The following is an 18,019-nucleotide window of genomic DNA, read 5'->3' on the forward strand; positions in this document are numbered from 1 at the left end:
AATAATAATAAAAGACTAAAACTGTGCATGTTAATAAAAGAAACATTTTGTTCACTAAGAGATTCTCTCTTCCACAGAAATTATGTACCAGCTGATCCTCTCTATATAAACTTGAGGCAATGCAGACACATTGATATCCACCTTTTAAAAAAATCACATATAAATGCAGTTTTAAGGTGACATTCATTAACAAATGTTAGAAATAAATACTCCACATGCCATATGTATAGAATTGTGTTTGTTTTACTTGCTTTTGTGTGATTAAACAAGATAATTATAATTATGCTCAGACAAGAAAATCTAATGTTTAATTGTTAAAAGAAGACAATCATGGACAGTAAACATAAAATTTAGTTGGGATTCACCAGATGCCTGTCAGACTTTATACAGAGCAAGGATATAATTCACTAAGAGATCACTGCTCCAGGCTTGGATCTCATTAAATCAAAGTCCAATACTTTCTGTTCTGTATACTTTATAATCAGTAAATAGCACTTTAGGCAAAACAGGATCAATCTGAAGGTTCAGTCCTAAAGAAGGTGAAAGAAATCTTTCAATAAGTAAAGTGGCCATCACACAAGCTTAGCAGTTATTCTCTGTACACTACTTGATGATGACAGCACAATTCACTTTCATTACAATGATTTGAAAGATTAAATGCCATCATTATTTCACAATTGTACAGTATTTCTAAAACATTTCAAGTGAAATATGTTGCTTCAATGACATATGTCATTACAAACATAATGCGTCTAGTTAAATGTTGTTGAAGCATATTACCTGACAGAAAAGCCAATCTTTTCTTCAGTATAGGCAGTATAGCAGAGGCCTCCATGATTGGTAGTTTGTCTTTCAATATTGAGACCTGAAAAAATAGAAGCATCTGTCTAATATCCCAATTTATTTATTTACAACCTACAATATGCACAATTCATAGCTAGACACTGCATTCACACAAACGCTAAAAACACAAGCATTTTAAACAAGAAAGCAAAGTTCATTCCCCATGCTTTAACAGATTAATATACTAAAAGATTAATTGTCACTATCTTTACACATTGAAAGTATCAATTTTAATCTATGACCACAATATGTAGCATTTTAAGATACAGCACAGCATAAATACTTAAAATCAAGGCTAAATACGCTTTTCTGGGTTTACTGGATATTTCAGAAACCGTATAAGCTGTAAGAAAGGATAATGCAATGGCCAGATGGTTTTTAGATAACCACATGTAATGTTTTTATAATAATTACAAAACCATTATGTTAAATTCTAATAAGGACTTGACTATATTTTATATTCTGTATTTATCTTTACTGGGTTGTCCAACATATCCTTATTATAATATAGATGTACATCATATTTTATTACTGTGTAATAAGTCATAATATTTCTTACATTTCATAGATCATTAAACTTCCATGAGTCATATCTTAAATGCTTAAATTAATCTGAAGAATAAAGTAAATTAAAAACTTTTTTGTTTCTTTTATTGATAAGGCTCCCATCTTCCAGTGTTAATTTCTGTTCACTCTACCTGCCCGTAGAGCTTCAATCTGAAGTGTTAGTACAATATCTATTTCTTAATTAAACTACATGTATCTATATCGTTTACATGTATATTTAGCATTTATCTATATATAATTTCAAAACCAGCATTTCAATTTGTACACCCTTCAATAGTTAAAGACTGTCACTGTCTCTATGAGAATTCTCTGTGGTTACTTTTGGCTTAATCAATTATGTGATTTCAATTTAAGCAAAGCTATTTGAACTGCAATCCATTCCTTCACTACAATCCACCCGCTGGAGGGAAAGGAGGCTCATTGATGCTTGATTTTAATGTTTATTGATTTGTTTAGTAAGCACAAGACACTTTTAAAGACAAACAGTTTTGGTAGACACTCACAGCAGGCATCACTTTCTTACTAAACTGCTAAACAAACTTAAATAGAAATCATTAAAGATTAAACATATTTATACAAATGTTAAAAGCCTTAATGTACATTTCATTTAAAGAGCACTTAGTTATTTGTAAGACTTTGTTGGCTTACCTTAAGCACTGATCCAATACTGTTGAAAAGCTTTGCTCCTTCAAGCGTTTACTTCCCACTCCATGTTCTGTACACAAAGAAAATTAACAAATAAAGCAAGCGCAAAACCTTCTGCTTAAATCAATATCAAGAAACACAGTAGTTAATGAAAATAAAATTCCAATTTATGTTTACATATAGGGATTCTCAAGAAAATAAAAATGCATCTTTTTTAGATTACTTGCCTTCAGCTAAAGGCAATCAAAATATGGGGCACAGTGATTTATTTAGTGTGTAGCTGCCACTAAACTGCTTAAAAGGAAAAGACTGAAAGCAACCAATAATGACCCATCAGCAATAAACCCAGCTTTGTGCAACATGCCCACACTAAAGTTTTGGCATGTCACCAGCTTGCAAATCAAGAGGATAACTCAAAAAACACAAACTAGCAGAGAATGCATTCCTCCCATTCTACTGAACAGTCACAGGTCCAGGAGAGGTTTAGTCAGTTCATCACAAAAAGTAAAACAATCTTCTAATCTAACTGTAATGTTAATTATTTTTGATACACCAGCCTGCCTTTACATTTATGTATATATTGCATATATATATATAGAAAGGCTTTAAAACTCTCGTATCTTAGCTTTATTAAATGACCTTAAGGCCCACTGTGTTTCCTTTCAAAAATAATACTGTTGCTCTTAAAATGTATCATTTGTGAGAAACCAGCCTTGAAAATAAAGTTATCACATTATCTCAGCTTAGAGGGCTCAAGGAATCAGTTCCTCAAAACTCCTCAAGTCCTGCAAATAGGGAACACATTCCATTTCTAAAGCATCACTGCTGAGACCTTGCAGGCTGCACTACAAATATCTTTGGAAATGCAAGAATGTACAGTAAGAGCTTTGAGAAGCCACCTTTAAAGGCGCTATATAAAATAATGCTTTTTGTTGTTGTTGTTGTTGTTGTTGTTGTTGTTATTATTATAGCAGGAGTAGATACCACTCCAGGGTTACACAGCAGCCTGCAGAGTAAAGGTAGAAGGCAGAAAGGCAGAAAGGGAAGATGGCCCAGTGTGCTACAGCCACTGAAGATTACTACTATTTAGAAAGCAATAGTGTCAGGGAGCTGCTGCATGTCTGGACACCTGAGAGCCAAGTGCCCAGCAAAAGGGTGTCTTATGACCAGGGTGCAGCCATGAAGGATAACAAAGCTGTTATCCCAACCTGATAACACTACCTCTCATCTCAAAACAGCTGTCAGCACTTCTATGACATTCCCATTCAGAACAAGGGATGCCTAAAATCAGTCATTTACAGCTTTGGTCCTGTAACCCCAGAGTCTTCTGGGTTTCGTTCCAACTGAGCCCTTTATTAGATAATCTTATCTTAGATCTTCGATGGGGAAACTGAATTCTTTTACTTAACTACTTGTTGTTGTTTTTTAGATATTCAATAAAGTTTGAGATGTGGTTCAGTACTTACTCTTTCTGTGATGTCACTTTCACATATACATAAAAAGTACCTTAAGAATTCATGAAATTCCCCTCTTTTTTCTGCTGTTTTACCATGTAGAACAGTCCTGGCATTAATTGGAGCAGATCAGATGTTGGGTGGGAGTTAATTCAGTTTGAATTTGTTGCAAAAGTGACCAAATAAATGTTGCTTTTAAAATTATGGTACATTTTACCATCTTGAGTAAAAACAAAAATACATGTTGCTTTCAACTTCAATTACCCTACCTCCATGAAGACTACATGCTTTCATTATCCATGAGATAATACAAATGATAAAGGTTGTTATTATTTCATAAAACCAATTAAATTCCAAGTATACGATTATAATCGTGCAGCAGGTTTTCACAACCGCTGAACGTTAACTAAGGGCGCAAAGCGAGACTACACCCAGGACATTACACGACTGTCGTTTTATTATTATTATTTGAAAACAGAGCTGAAATGTGCCTGTAAATGTTGAAAATTATACCAAACCTCTTTCAGACTTAAATTTCATCCTCAGTGATGAAGTACTGTATGCGCACACCATATGTTTTCCAAGGGAAAAGTCTTTTGATTACCTTAATAACAGAGACCTTTACAGTAGCCTACAAAGTCCGTAATTACAACGTGCACATCGACACTTAAAACATTAGTCTCGGGCATTAGTGTCATTATGTCATCGTTAAAACATCTCTAAAACACTATTAATATTGTATCTATATAACTACCGCTGCTGAATGGATTCTCATTACTAGGGCGCAGCCACGAAACAAAAGCTGGAGCCCTTGCCTAAGACCCACCTCCGTCCACGGCCTAGCATTCACAGACCGATCGTTTATAACTCTACAATTACAATTCTACACAAACACCGTGATATGAAATTATGAAACGAATTATACACATACCTTGCTATAAAACAGATTTGCTCACAGAACCGGATAAAGACACGGATCCACTGATTTTTTTCCTTGTCTATTTTTGTAGCCCTAGAACAGTAACCACACTGTTGCAGCATGCAGACACAATGACCTATATTCTGTAACTCCAAAATGTATTTCCATTTTTATTGATTGACGAAAAGACCGTTAAGGCTTCAACGCAAATTATATACGTACCTCGGTAGAATGGGTGTCCTTCCTTTATCGATATATAATGATGCGTGGGCTTCTAATTCTGTTTCCCGATGGCAGCAGCGCGTGGACAATCTTAAGAATCCAGATTGCTTGTGCTCAGTTCTGCTGAGCTGTTGTGAATTGTGAGTGGTCAGCTCTCTACTTAATTGGTTTTAGAGCTTAACAGAAATTCGTTGTTTCTTTTATGCAGCATTTGCTGAGATTTTCTCAGAAATGTAACAGGATTTTAGCTACATGTTTTGTGTTTTTTAAGGGGCTGGACCTACACAACTGAAGCCACTCCCAAAAGGATAATAAAGGCAATGAGTTGTAGTGAAGAGTTGGATGAGACTGGGATTTTGTTTGGCAGTACAGAAAGTCTGGCCTTTTTTTGGAAGACTTTTTAACATGTCAGTTGGTGTTTAAATCCAAACTTGATCCTTGTTTGGAATACTGGATTCTACTAGCAATTGCAGATTTTTTCCCATTAAATTTCTCATGTTGCACATAAAGGGAAATGCTAAAAAAGGGGGGGGGGGAGGAGCACAAAATATACTATTTTTATATTTGCATCTTTTTTAAACCAAAGTGTGTTATATAGTGAAGATCATATTATTTTATTATTATTATAAATGACATTCAAGTGCAACCATTGTTTACATGTAAAAAATCAAACCATGTTTTAATTTACAGTTCAATACTTTTTTTGCAGAACAGCAATGATTTGATATTCTGTTTTTGTTGCTATTGGCAATCATGTGTTTTATCTGAAAGTTTCATTGAATGGCCATTTTAGAGCCTGGAAAATGTCTGTAATTGTCAGTGGAGCCTTGTGTTTGCTAGAACCCCTGTCTTTTGTGATGTATGTACAAGCTATAAAAAATGATCTGTACAGTTGAACATCTTTGATAGATAAGAAAATAATAGTAAAGCATAAATATCAAACATATTGCTACTTCATTATATAAATTAGCAGTAAATGAAAACAAAAGACTGTAGAATATGAGAGAATTTCTTTGGGTTCCCATTAGATTTCTCTGACATGTGATAAGAAGAGGAGAGAATATTAATGGGACTGATGAACATGACAGTGGGAAAAGACAAGAGGAGGACCAAAGAAAAGATAGGTGGCTGCAGTGAGAGGGAAAATGTGATAGCATATCTTAATATATTCAACTTTTGTTGTGAGGAAAAAACGGTTGTAAAAGGCAATACTAACACTTTCCTATCCCCCAACTGCACCAACCAATCTCCTGAAATGGCAGGAGTAAAAACATGTAGTTCACATGCAGTGATTTTCAATGTTAAAATTGATATTGTGTCATATAAAATTTTCTTTCCAGGTACAACAGTTCTACCTAGAGGTATGCCATTAGTACAGCTACATGTGATGTTATAAGCTTCTGTGCTGATAAATATTTTTTCATGTTATGGCTGTATGGTGTTTTCATAGTGTGCTCCCCTTCAAATTATATAAAATATACTGAGCATTAAAACGTAACGAATGCCAATATTCATTTATTATAGTTGTAATGCCCCTCCACATGTGATTACACATTCTTAAAATTCCAAGAGTCTAGTTTTATAACCGTGTATAAAATCTTAATGTTGGGATAATGTAACCCTCCAATTACTGCAGTTACAAATGAAAAATATCAGTATTTACATAAAAAAGAGTAAGCAGATTTATACAGATAATACTTGAAGGTACTGTAGATACCTCGCACAAATTCAAAATAATTTATTCTTTTGTGGCCTAGATTTGCTTAAGGGTTTCTAGACATAATCAAGAAACTTTAAATATCATAAGAACAGAAAAAGTTGCAAATGAAGGAAGTTTTTCAGCCCATCTAACTGTAGTTAGTGGCTAATTGATCCAAGGATCTTGTCCGTGCATTTCTTGAAAGAAGGCAGGTATTTAGCAACAAAGTTGAATAGTATGTTCCATACTCTTTCAACTCTTTGTGTAAAGATATGTTTCCTGTTCTTGGTTTTCACTTTCACATACTGTAACTCCCACTTGTGTCCTCTTAGTTCTTTTTTCACTGTTGCAATCATTTGCAGCATATCAGCTGGCTGAGTAATTTTAAAATTCTCTGATCTTGTGTCCATTTTTGCAGATTTATTTGCAATATGACATTTATTTTAGATAGTTCAGGTGGGTAGCTGCGTCAGCATTCATAGGCTGCAAAGGAACAAGTAATAGGTTTATTCCATGCTGAAAAGAGAAGAAAGAAAACACAATGTTTCGGCTGTGGAGCCTTCTTTGGTTGTGAGCATGGAATAAACCTATTACTTGTTCCTTTGCAGCCTACGCATGCTGACGCAGCTATCCACCTGAACTACTTCAACTTCTTCTGCTGCAACCCACTATTCCTTCCTCTAAATCTTTTTCTAGATCTCTTTGTCATTCCTTCTCTTCCTCCCTGGGCTACTTGCCCCCCTCTCTTACTAAACCAGCATTCCGTCTCTTCACACCGATCTCTTCTGAGACCAGGCTTTCTAACCACCTCCTATTCCTCTACAGATGTCGTCGTTATAATATAATTCCCAAAGGATTTCACCTAAAATTTAACACTTTTTCCTTTGACTCTGACACCACCCAGAGTAACAATCAGAAAAAAAAATGCTCACACACGATGAAGCTCCACCGCCGAAACATTGTGTTTTCTTTCTTCTCTTTTCAGCATGGAATAAACCTATTATTTATTTTACTTTATTTGTAAACATTAAAATACTTAAATAAAAAAATATCCTAAAGAAAATACTTATTATATTAGGCAGCCCAGTACAATGGCCTGTGTAACAAAGGAAGACTACAATATTGAATCCAGTTTCATGCACTCTGACTCCCTTGAAAAATGAAAAGGATAATCATTTGTAACAGAAATGACAACTGCCAGCAGGTGTCAGTGGAATAACCTACAGTAGTTCAGGTGGGTAGCTGCGTCAGCATGCGTAGGCTGCAAAGGAACGAGTAATAGGTTTATTCCATGCTGAAAAAAAGAAGAAATAGAACACAACGTTTCGGCCGTGGAGCCTTCTTCAGCACACCTGAAGAAGGCTCCACGGCCGAAACGTTGTGTTCTCTTTCTTCTTTTTTTCAGCATGGAATAAACCTATTACTCGTTCCTTTATAACCTACAGTAGTTTGGTACTGCAAGGCTTTCCAAAGTGCTCCCTTGGAGACATACTGTACATATTTCCATAAATTAAAATTCAGAATATACGAAAGAATAAAATAAGAATATATGAAATGCTACAAACCAGAGCAGGATGTTTGGCCCATCTAGCCCATTTGGTAGTTAGTAGTTTGATCCAAAGATCTCATCCAGCCATTTCTTGAAAGAAATCAGGCTCTCAGCTTCAAAATCATGGCTGGGTTGCCTTTTCCATAGTCCCACAAGCCATTGGGTACAGGAGTGCCTCATATTCTCAGTTTTACATGAGCTTCCACGTAGTTTCCACTTGTGTCTACTGGTTCATGTTTCACTGTTCACTTGGATTTAATCTGATGGGTTGACTTTGTCAGTGCCCTTGAGCATTTTTAATACTTGAATCAGATCCCCTTGTAGTCTTCTGTGTTCAAGAGTAAAAAAAAAGGTCAGTTCCTTCAGCTTGTCAGTGCAGGATATTCCCTTAAGCCCCAGAATGTATCTGGTTGCTCTTCTCTGAACTGATTCCAGAACAGTCATATCTTTTCTATGATGTGGTGACCAAAACTGTACTCAATATTCTAAATGCAGCCTTACTAGAGTATTATGCAATTTTAACACAGCATCATTTGACTTGAATACTATGCTTTTAACTTCATATCCCAGCAATTTGTTTGAATTTTTAATTTTTTTCCACATTTTCTTAAAGTGAATGATGTGTGTCTTTTTCATGAGCGGCCTCTTCTAGATCAGTGTTTCCAGTTTTGTATTTATCATTTATATTTTCACTCCCTGTATTCAATACCCTGCAATATACTGTATAAGAGTGGAAGAAATACATTTACTGACATAGATATATTTTAAAATAAAATACAATTTTAATGTCTAAGAAATGTATCTTTAAAACCTCTCAATGAATCCGTACATACACAGGTTTTTATATTGCTGCAGAGAGGAATTCATGAGACTTCATACATCACTATTTCACAATACCAGATGTTCATAGCAACAGTGTTGTGTTAAACATGTAAAATGAGACAGAATTAGACGCCCCATAGTTAAGATTTAAAGCTCATAACAATGGTTTTTGAAGTGCTGTTTTCTTGTGTTGAAAATATATTTTACCTATACAAGGTACCATTAAACAGCTGCTGCTGCCAGGGATTTCAGCCACAGGACAGCCAGTGCCCTGCTGCCAGGAGACCTCAATCAATAAGCTGTGGCAAAAAGTGACACTGAGAACATTCCCAGTCAATAGGGATTAGTTAGACAGCTGTCTCCCTCCACTCTACTGTAAATGCTGCTTGTGCATGTAATATGATATGAAGAGGTGACAAGCATTTTAATGTATTCCAAAATATTAGATATAAAATGTACTGCATTTTTACATTAGCATGCTTTTCACAAAGGAGTATTTTAAATACATAAAAGTTCAAGATGATATTAATGAATTCCCTGTTTTAACCAAAGAGTAATGAATAGTGAAAATATACCAAAGATTAAAAGAAACATCTTTTTCTACGTTAATATAAAACTGTAACATATTAGGGAAGGACCTATCAGGAAAAATATTTTTTTGTAGTTCCTCTCAAGGTGCTTTACGGGTAATGGGAACTCCCCTCCACCACCACCAATGTGCAGCCTCCACCTGGATGACGCGACAGCAGCCATAGTGTGCCAGTACACTCACCACACACCAGCTATCAGTGGGGAGGAGAACAGTGATAAAGGCAATTCATAGATGGGTATTATTAGGAGGGTATGATTGGTAAAGGCCAATGGGAAATTTGGCAAGGATGCCAAGGTAATACTCCTACTCTTTTCAAGAAACACCCTGGGATTTTTAATGACCACAGAGAGTCAAGACCTCGGTTTTACATCTCTTTTGAAGGACAGTGCCTTTTTACAGTATAGTGTCCCCTTTACTATGCTGGAGCATTAGGACCCATACAGACCACAGGGTGAGAGACCTCCTGGGAAAAACTAAGGTTGCTGCTGGAAGAGGTGTTTGTGGGGCCAGCAGGGGGCGCTCACCCTGTGGTCCATGTGGATCCTAATGCCCCAGTATAGTGACAGGGACACTATACTGTAAACAGGCACCGTCCTTCGGATGAGATGTAAAACCGAGGTCCTGACTCTCTGTGGTCATTAAAAATCCCAGGGCGTTTCTCAAAAAGAGTAGGGGTGTAACCCTGGTGTCCTGGCCAAATTTCCAATTGGCCCTTACCAATCATGGCCTCCTAATAATCCCCATCTATGAATTGGCTTCATTACTCTGCTCTCCTCCCCACTTATAGCTGATGTGTGGTGAGCGTTCTGGTGCACTATGGCTGCCGTCGCATCATCCAGGTGGATGCTGCACATTGGTGGTGGTGGAGGGGAGTCCCCATTACCTGTAAAGCGCTTTGAGTGGAGTGTCCAGAAAAGCGCTATATAAGTGTAAGCAATTATTAATAATTATTCCTCTCATTCAATGAGAACCCCACAATCATTCATCCCTCAAAGGTTCAATGAAGATCAAGTCTCTTGAGTGGAACAACTACTGCATACTGTAAATGTCACATTCTCATCTTGCTGAAAACCCATGTTACACTAACAATATAAGGACATGCATTTGTCCTGCTAGAATACTTTCACATCAAGATGTAGTCTGCAGTGCCTGTAGGAAATGCAGCAAGTGGGGTCTCAGGACATGATCACTGTAGCACTGTGCAGTCAGCTTACATCAATCACTTCAAGTGGAGTTCCATAGTAACTAGACACTTCAAGTCAGAAAATTACATTTGGAACTGCCAGTAAGTCCTATTAAGGTGTTGCAAGATTTGTGGATTCCTGTTCTATCATTGATGTACTGAGTATGACTGTAGCATGTAGCCAGTTTAGAAACTGCTGGCTCAGAACCCCAGATGGTGACCGACACCATACTGACTTCGATTAGACTCTGATATACTGATAGCACAAATGTGTTGTTCTTCTGAAAAGTAAGGAAGATTGATTCCTGTGTCTTCCTTTCTTGATATTCACTAGGCTTCACATTCAACAAGTTAAATCATGTCATGCTTGAATGGGAAGCTGCGTCAGTGTGCACTGGCTGCAATGGAACAAGTAAAGAACACTGAAAAACAGAAAAATACACAAGGTCTCAGCTGGTAAACCTTCTTTAAGTGTGGGAGAGTGAGTTAGGTGGCAGGAAAGCAGAGAAGAACAAAGGGCAGAGCAGGTGAGAACAGGCACTGTGAGAAAGAGTGTTCACATGAAGGGGGATCAGGGGGGAGAGGTGTGAACAGCTGAAATCTGTAAATGAATGGAGAGGATTTAAAAACAAATTAGTCTGCCATTGAGAGAGGGGGGAAGGTGTGATCCAGGTCTAAGTATCTTGGTGTCTGATTTGTTTCTGGAAAAGGAGTCCTGACATTCCTGTAAAAGGATGCAGTCAGAAAGGTCAGTGAGATCATGACCACGAGAGGTGAAAAGGGGAAACTATTGACTTAGAAAGATCCTCGATCTAAAGAGGTCACACCCGAGGAAGGCTCAACAGGTGAAACATTGTGTTTCTTCTTTCAATTTTTTAGAGAGGGATTATCCTTTACTTGTCCCTAAATTACATTTTTGTCTGTGCCCATTCAACTTTGTCACTATTGGTGTAAATTCATTGTCTATGCAGCAGTTTACAGTCACTTAAATACATTACTGTCAGTCAAAACAGTGCCAAAAGCACTCACCCCTTGCAATGATATTGGATTTTTTTGAATTGCATAGGATGTATAAACAATTTAATCAAAACTTAAATGCTAAAGCTGAAAAAGTTATTGGGGGAAGGAAAATAATGTTTGGTCTTTCTTTGCTGTTTCTGTTGACATTAAACTTTTAATTCCTAAAAGTGTTAAGTTTCTGATTACACTATTCAATTGGGAAAAAAATAATAAAATGGGACATTGTTGTAACACCTGGAATACTTTTGGATGGCACTGTACAGGATCCATCAACCAAAATAATACTTAAAATTCAAATATTCAAAATCTGTACACTTCCATCCTTCCATTGTCTAACCACTTCATCCATTTCAGTGTCATGGGGGAGCCGGAGCCAATCTTGCACAATGGGCACAAGGCGGGGTACAAGATGGACAATACACCAGTCCATTGCTGGGGACACACACATGAACAGACTCACAACAGGAGCAATTTTTTCAGAAGCCAGCAGCCAATGAATATACCAGTACATCGTTGGACTGTAGGAGAAAACCAGAGCACCTGGAGGAAACCCACACAAACAAAGGGAGAACGTACAAACTCCACACAGATAGCACCACAGGTCCAGAATTAAACCCAGAGCCCCAGCACTAAGAGGCAGCAATGCTAACCACTCCATACCACCATCTGTACACTTATTTGTTTGAAAATTTAAATGCAAAGATGGAGAGGTTAGTTTAATACTCATTATATGCTTTCCTGTTTGAGCACTTTCTTGACCACTGTCCCTGGCAACATCAAATCACACGACAGACAAAACTACATTTCAATTCCAGTGAGAGAGGTGCACTTTCTTGAGAACAATTGTTTGAGAGGGCTTCTTGGTCACAATAAAAAAAAAATCCAACTGAGCAGGCTCTAGGAGAGATGAAAAAAGAATTAGACTCAGTGGATAGAGTAAGAAAAACAAACTTTTCACCTGAGTACAGACAGTTTTGCTCAGTGAAGCAAAGATGCGTGTGGTTCGGTGGTGAAGTCATCATACAAACCTGCTACACACTGAATCATTAATACAATAAAAAGATATTGAATCAAAGCCCTTCATGACCGTGACTGATGATGGCATGATGGCAGGCATTTAATTTTATAAAGGCGAAAAATATAAAGTAGATCCTGGCAAATGTCTGTCAATCTGCAGATACATTTAAATTTGATACCATCTTTACCATACCATCTAGTTAATCTCATGAACCTTGAGAATTTTTTATACACAAACATCATATTTGAAAAAAAATCTTAATTATGGACTGGTGCTGCAGATTACAGTTGCTATGGTAATAGTTCAAGTAGCAAATTATAGACATTTAGCAAAATAACCACTAGATGGCTCTGTCTAATGCTCTGACCTGAATGGACAAACATGCACTACATTTTATACAGTATGGTGCACAACAGAATGATACATATATACACAAACTAATACACACAATGGCTGCACTGCACTACAGTGCGTACATATAGTATAACACAAGTGGAATGGGGTTGGCTGAGTACAAAGTAGCAGTAAAAAAATTATTTACATAATGACAACAACCTTACTTTTTGAGCTCATTGGAAACTTTTCTAGTTATGTATCAATAGTTGTTAGGGAGTAACACTAAGAATAATATTCACCATTGTAAAATGTTGTGGCTGTTTTTTAACTTTTTTCTGAGCTATTTACGTTTGAGCAATGTTGCCATCTTGAGATTTACGCAATATGTTGATAGATATTAAATGTCAGTGAGAGCATAACATTCCCAACCCACAGGAGAGTGTGTGGGAACAGGGGAGTTGCTGTTTCAGCAGGTACAGTGTGAAAAACCCAGCCTCTGGTGTTTCAAGCCTACTTGCTGTTCTGACTAAATTTAGAACCAAATTAAATTCAAATCTACCAATTCAGTGTACTTGCTGAGGCTTGCTCCTGTAATGAACAGATAGAGAGATACGCATTACAATGATGGAGATCCTTGTCTGTGTGATGTGCTGAGGTAATGTGTGGATTGCTTGCTGTCACCCTGAGGACACTTTGAAAATGAAATCTTAAAGCTCTTGATGTTATCCTGCTATTCTACACAGTGCTTTTCATATGACGCATAAAATAATGGAATAATGGAAGTTTGTAAAATACTCATGCTAAAATGCTGCTGCCGCTAGTGATTATTATTGTTGTTTTTGAGCAGAACCCACAGGTCAACAGATTCACCTCCTCCTCTACTTTCCCCCCAAAAATGTTTGGTTCTCTTATCTGACCTTTCCATGGGACAATGCCACCCATATTTTGACAGTGCTGAACTTATGGTTTTGATAAAACCCACCTTTACCCGACCATCTGTTGTTGTAATTCTCCTGACTATAATGTTGTTGCTACTCACAGTTCTAGTGATAATAATTATGTATTATTGTATTATTGTATGTATTGTACAAATAAATACTGGATAAGAAATAGTGTTATACAGTATATCAATTAATGAAAATGAAAAAAAGAAAATACTTGAATTGATTCCAGTTGGGAATGTCTCACAAAAATAGCTTAAACTGAAATTTTATACTTTCCTTATAGTAAACAGTATATTTATCAACAACATCTATGTTTATCGACTTGATTTTATTTTTCAGACAAATGGACATTTAAATTTTATATAAAAATCTTTGCTTAAGGCTTGATTAATTTGTGTGAAAGATTAAAACTGAACGATTCATATGGTCACTGTCTTGTCAAATATTTGTATCTTATCCTTTTGCCTTTTAAATGTACACATTCACTTGATCAAAGAGAAGGATGTTGAATTACTTTTCTGCACTTCCAGGAAGGAAACAAAATTTTTACGATAAATTAACATTCACATATCCGTTGAGATGTTTATATATAGTCTTTAATATTTAAAATGTCTTATCACCTTACTTTATTTTGAAGTTAATGGTAGTGCTCTTGTCACGTGATATAAACCTGAAGTATGAACTTACAAAATATTGCTGAAATGAAAATGAATGATAATGTTTGTTTTGAATGCAAAGAACCTTTAATAATAATATACTAATAATATCTACTTTTAAAATAGGTAAGTAATACATTATACAGAGAGGATAATAATAACAATTGGTTCTAAATCTTGAACCAAAAAGAAACATTACACCAAATACAAAGTAAATAAACCAAATAAAAATGACTGAAAGTTAAAATCTGCTTTATGTTAAATTCTTAAATAGACATAGAACATGACAATTTGTTCTTAGTTGACATGGCTGATGGAGTAAATAAAGAAATAAAAAGAGACACAGACCCATGTGTGGTATTAGGATATATTTTATATTTTATTCTACACTATTATTTAGATGGTGATCATTTTTTACTGGCTTTTCAAGTTGCATCCATCTTTTATTAGATGTACAGTACTAATGATGTAAGTGGAAGAATTTAAGCAAATTCCATCACGGAAAAGGGACACTTTTGTTACCTGAATGTCAGATTTCAGTGTCTTTTCATACTGAGTAGATTGTCACACTATTTGTACAGACTGGATATTTAACCATGGAAGTCACAGGAAGTCCTTGAGGATATGTTTTGTAAAACTTGGAATATATACAGTCACAAGGGCTCAGATATTCTACTTCTATTAATAGCAAAGAGAAGCAAAAAGCTCCTCTAGGATGAGATGTGGCACCTTATGAAAACAGACCTCAAGTCTTCATTAAATAGTATAGTGTAAGGAGCACAACAAGCGTGGCTGGGAGAAATGAAAACCCAGACGTGACAGCAAGCCGTCAACATAAGAGGGTGCTGTTTTGCTGCGAGCCTCTGCAGTGACACAGTGTTGTTTCAAATTCAAATGGTATAAATAACACAAAGTGGTCTAATTTGTCTCTGCTAGGTTGTTGAAGAGCAGTGCAGAGCATGGCAAACGGACTAATAAAAGTAATTTTTAAGTTGATTTTATATCTGGATATTCTATATTTTCGCATTTTTAAGTGCAAGAGTGAAACGATACAACTAAATGGGATCAATGATGAGTTTTCAACCTCCAAAGCAAAAATATATATATATGCAAATTTTCAACAAGGATAGCACAGTTACAGTTGGAATTTGAAAACTAATGGGTTTTATTCAAAACCAAAATTCAAAATGCAAAATTCAGTACACAACAAAGGACAAGCTGTGTACAGAGGTGAATAATAAATGCCATCAATTTCAACATGATAATTTGGTATTTCTCCAATGTTTTAGCCAACACAGAAAAATATCACATTTTTACTTTTTGAGTGTTACTAACGTAATAATGTTGTGCTCAATAAAAGAGATGTCTGAACATACAATCTCAGCATTAAAGAAAATTACAACTCTTCCTCTAAAAGACAATAATTTTCATTTAGAAATGTATAAGAAAAAGACTTCAGGAGTGAGGGGAATAAGGAAATAACAGTAAATTAAAGCAAGACTATGTAATTAACCATAATAACAAAATTGCTGTTATAACAGTACAACCTAAAGGCATGGTGCTTTTGAAAAGTGAAGTGCATATTCTCATTATAATGTTATCTTCATGAACAGCAGCTAACAGTCATCTCATGACATTCGTTCTGAGCTAAATCTAATTTTAAGAGGTCACTTCTGGTTTAAATGCCAATACTTTATTACCTCAAACTCTGTATCATTCTTTACAATATACAATGCTTAACTGAATTCTAGAAATATTTTAAGTTATAATTTTCCAAGATTCATTGTTTCTTGAGTTGCATTTATATTAGTTATAAAATATTGGGAATTTTGATTTATAACAAAAATACTTTTGTAACATCTATTCCTACAGAACCTTTAATAAAATGTTAGGGCATTTTCTGTGTGCTTCAGTGTGTTACACTAATATATGTAACGCATGAAAATGACCAGGTCTTATAAATTTACCACTTATGTACTGTAAACATTCAGGTGTCAATTTTGCATATTTGCTTTACTTTTTTGTTTTAAGTTCTCATTGAAAGTCCATCATGTAACATAAAACTGTAAGTCTACACACCAATGTATTTAAAAAAAAACAGGAAAAGAACAAAAAATAGAAGATAGCACTGGCTTCCATTTGGCAGTTATCTGTTTTTTTCAATGTTTCTGTGCAGAATTGCCTTCTAAGATTTTACATAAAATGTGATTGTCTGAAAGTAGAAGTGCTATGATGATGATTATTTACAATTTCTATTTTAAAATGGCAAATTCCCTTTACTTTTTTCCCTTAGCATTTTATATCTCTCTTACAATTTTATTGTGCAAAAAGAAATGTCTCCAATGAATAGTTTCTGTTCTGTTTAATTTATTTCAGTAACCTTTTTGTATATCTCCAATATGTTCATGTGGGCTTTTATGTTCCTCTTTCATTTTGCTAACCGATTCCAGTTTTATGTCAGCGCTACAACATTTTCAGTCACTATTGGAAATGAAACTAAACCTGTGGTATTTTAGGCTTTAAAACAGTTCTTGTTCTTTGAGGAAGGGTTTTAAGTTTCTTATACAGTAAATAGCACAAGTAGTAATCCTACTTTTATTCAGCATTCATATTTTTTAAGTCCTACTGTTTGCATCTGAGTCTTGCGCCAGACAGTGTTTAGCATAGAATTACCCTATAAGATTATCCATTTATAACCCCTGCAAAGTTTCTCTCTATCATGTCTAGTCTCTAGTCTGCAATGGCCCTAGACATTGTTCAAAACTTACATCAGGCCAGGACATTCTGTGTGAAGTCACTCAAGATGTATATAAAAACTTTTTATACAGTGTTGAACTAACCCATTTCTATTATTAATATTAAGCAACATGAAACACAAGGTGTTACATACTGTACAACACCATCAAACCTGTTGTGCCAGCTGTGGTAGAATGAGGATTAATGGAGACAAACCACAGCATTATATATTTGGCAACAGAGCTGAAGACCAACACAAAACATTTACTTTGTTTTCTTCTCAGAACACACCAAATAACTTTGTTCCACAACTTAAAGGAATACAAAATGCAATTCAGATGATGTAGAGTGGGTGAGTGTTTTTTTGTAACGTGTATTAGTTTATTAAGAAATTCCAGCTGATGCATTTTTGCTATCATTTCCCATACTCTCCTATGTATGGGGATTATTTTAAACTGAATGATGAAGCTTACTTTGCTTCATTTCCAAGATACAGTACAGTATAATGCTTCTCAATTCCTTCATAAACAATGTTTGGATACATGATTACACAGTGTTTGTTTTCCTGGTATGTACCTATGTCTGACACTGACCTCAGATGGTTAGATGCCACTTATAATGTCACAGACATATTGTAAACCCTTCTGTAAATGTATCTCAGGTTCTAACTCCAGCACCCTAGTTCTTTAGAAATATCATTATAAAAGACCCAAGTGAAAAATGAAATGTCCATAGTGCTGTTTAATACGAAGTCTTAAGACAAAATTACTGATAACCTACAGTACAAATTTCAGAATAAAAAATGATGCTCTTA

The 18,019-nt window shown here is 35.6% G+C and overlaps 1 protein-coding gene across 1 annotated transcript in view; it reads right to left on the bottom strand.

Annotated features, from left to right (window-relative positions):
- The window catches only part of sestd1 (SEC14 and spectrin domains 1), a 36,996-nt gene extending 32,057 nt beyond the window's left edge, over nt 1-4,939 (bottom strand). Inside the window, exons 1-3 of the mRNA XM_088931078.1 lie at nt 4,651-4,939; nt 2,059-2,125; nt 781-865 (exon numbers count right to left, since the gene is read on the bottom strand). Coding sequence (XP_088787204.1) covers nt 781-835 — 55 coding nt within the window. The 5' untranslated portion in view covers nt 836-865; nt 2,059-2,125; nt 4,651-4,939. The remainder of the gene's footprint in view (nt 1-780; nt 866-2,058; nt 2,126-4,650) is intronic.
- Nucleotides 4,940-18,019: the final 13,080 nt, after the last annotated feature.

This window comes from Atractosteus spatula, chromosome 13 (assembly GCF_055471065.1).
Source record: "Atractosteus spatula isolate fAtrSpa1 chromosome 13, fAtrSpa1.hap1, whole genome shotgun sequence".
Lineage (NCBI taxonomy): Eukaryota > Metazoa > Chordata > Actinopteri > Semionotiformes > Lepisosteidae > Atractosteus > Atractosteus spatula.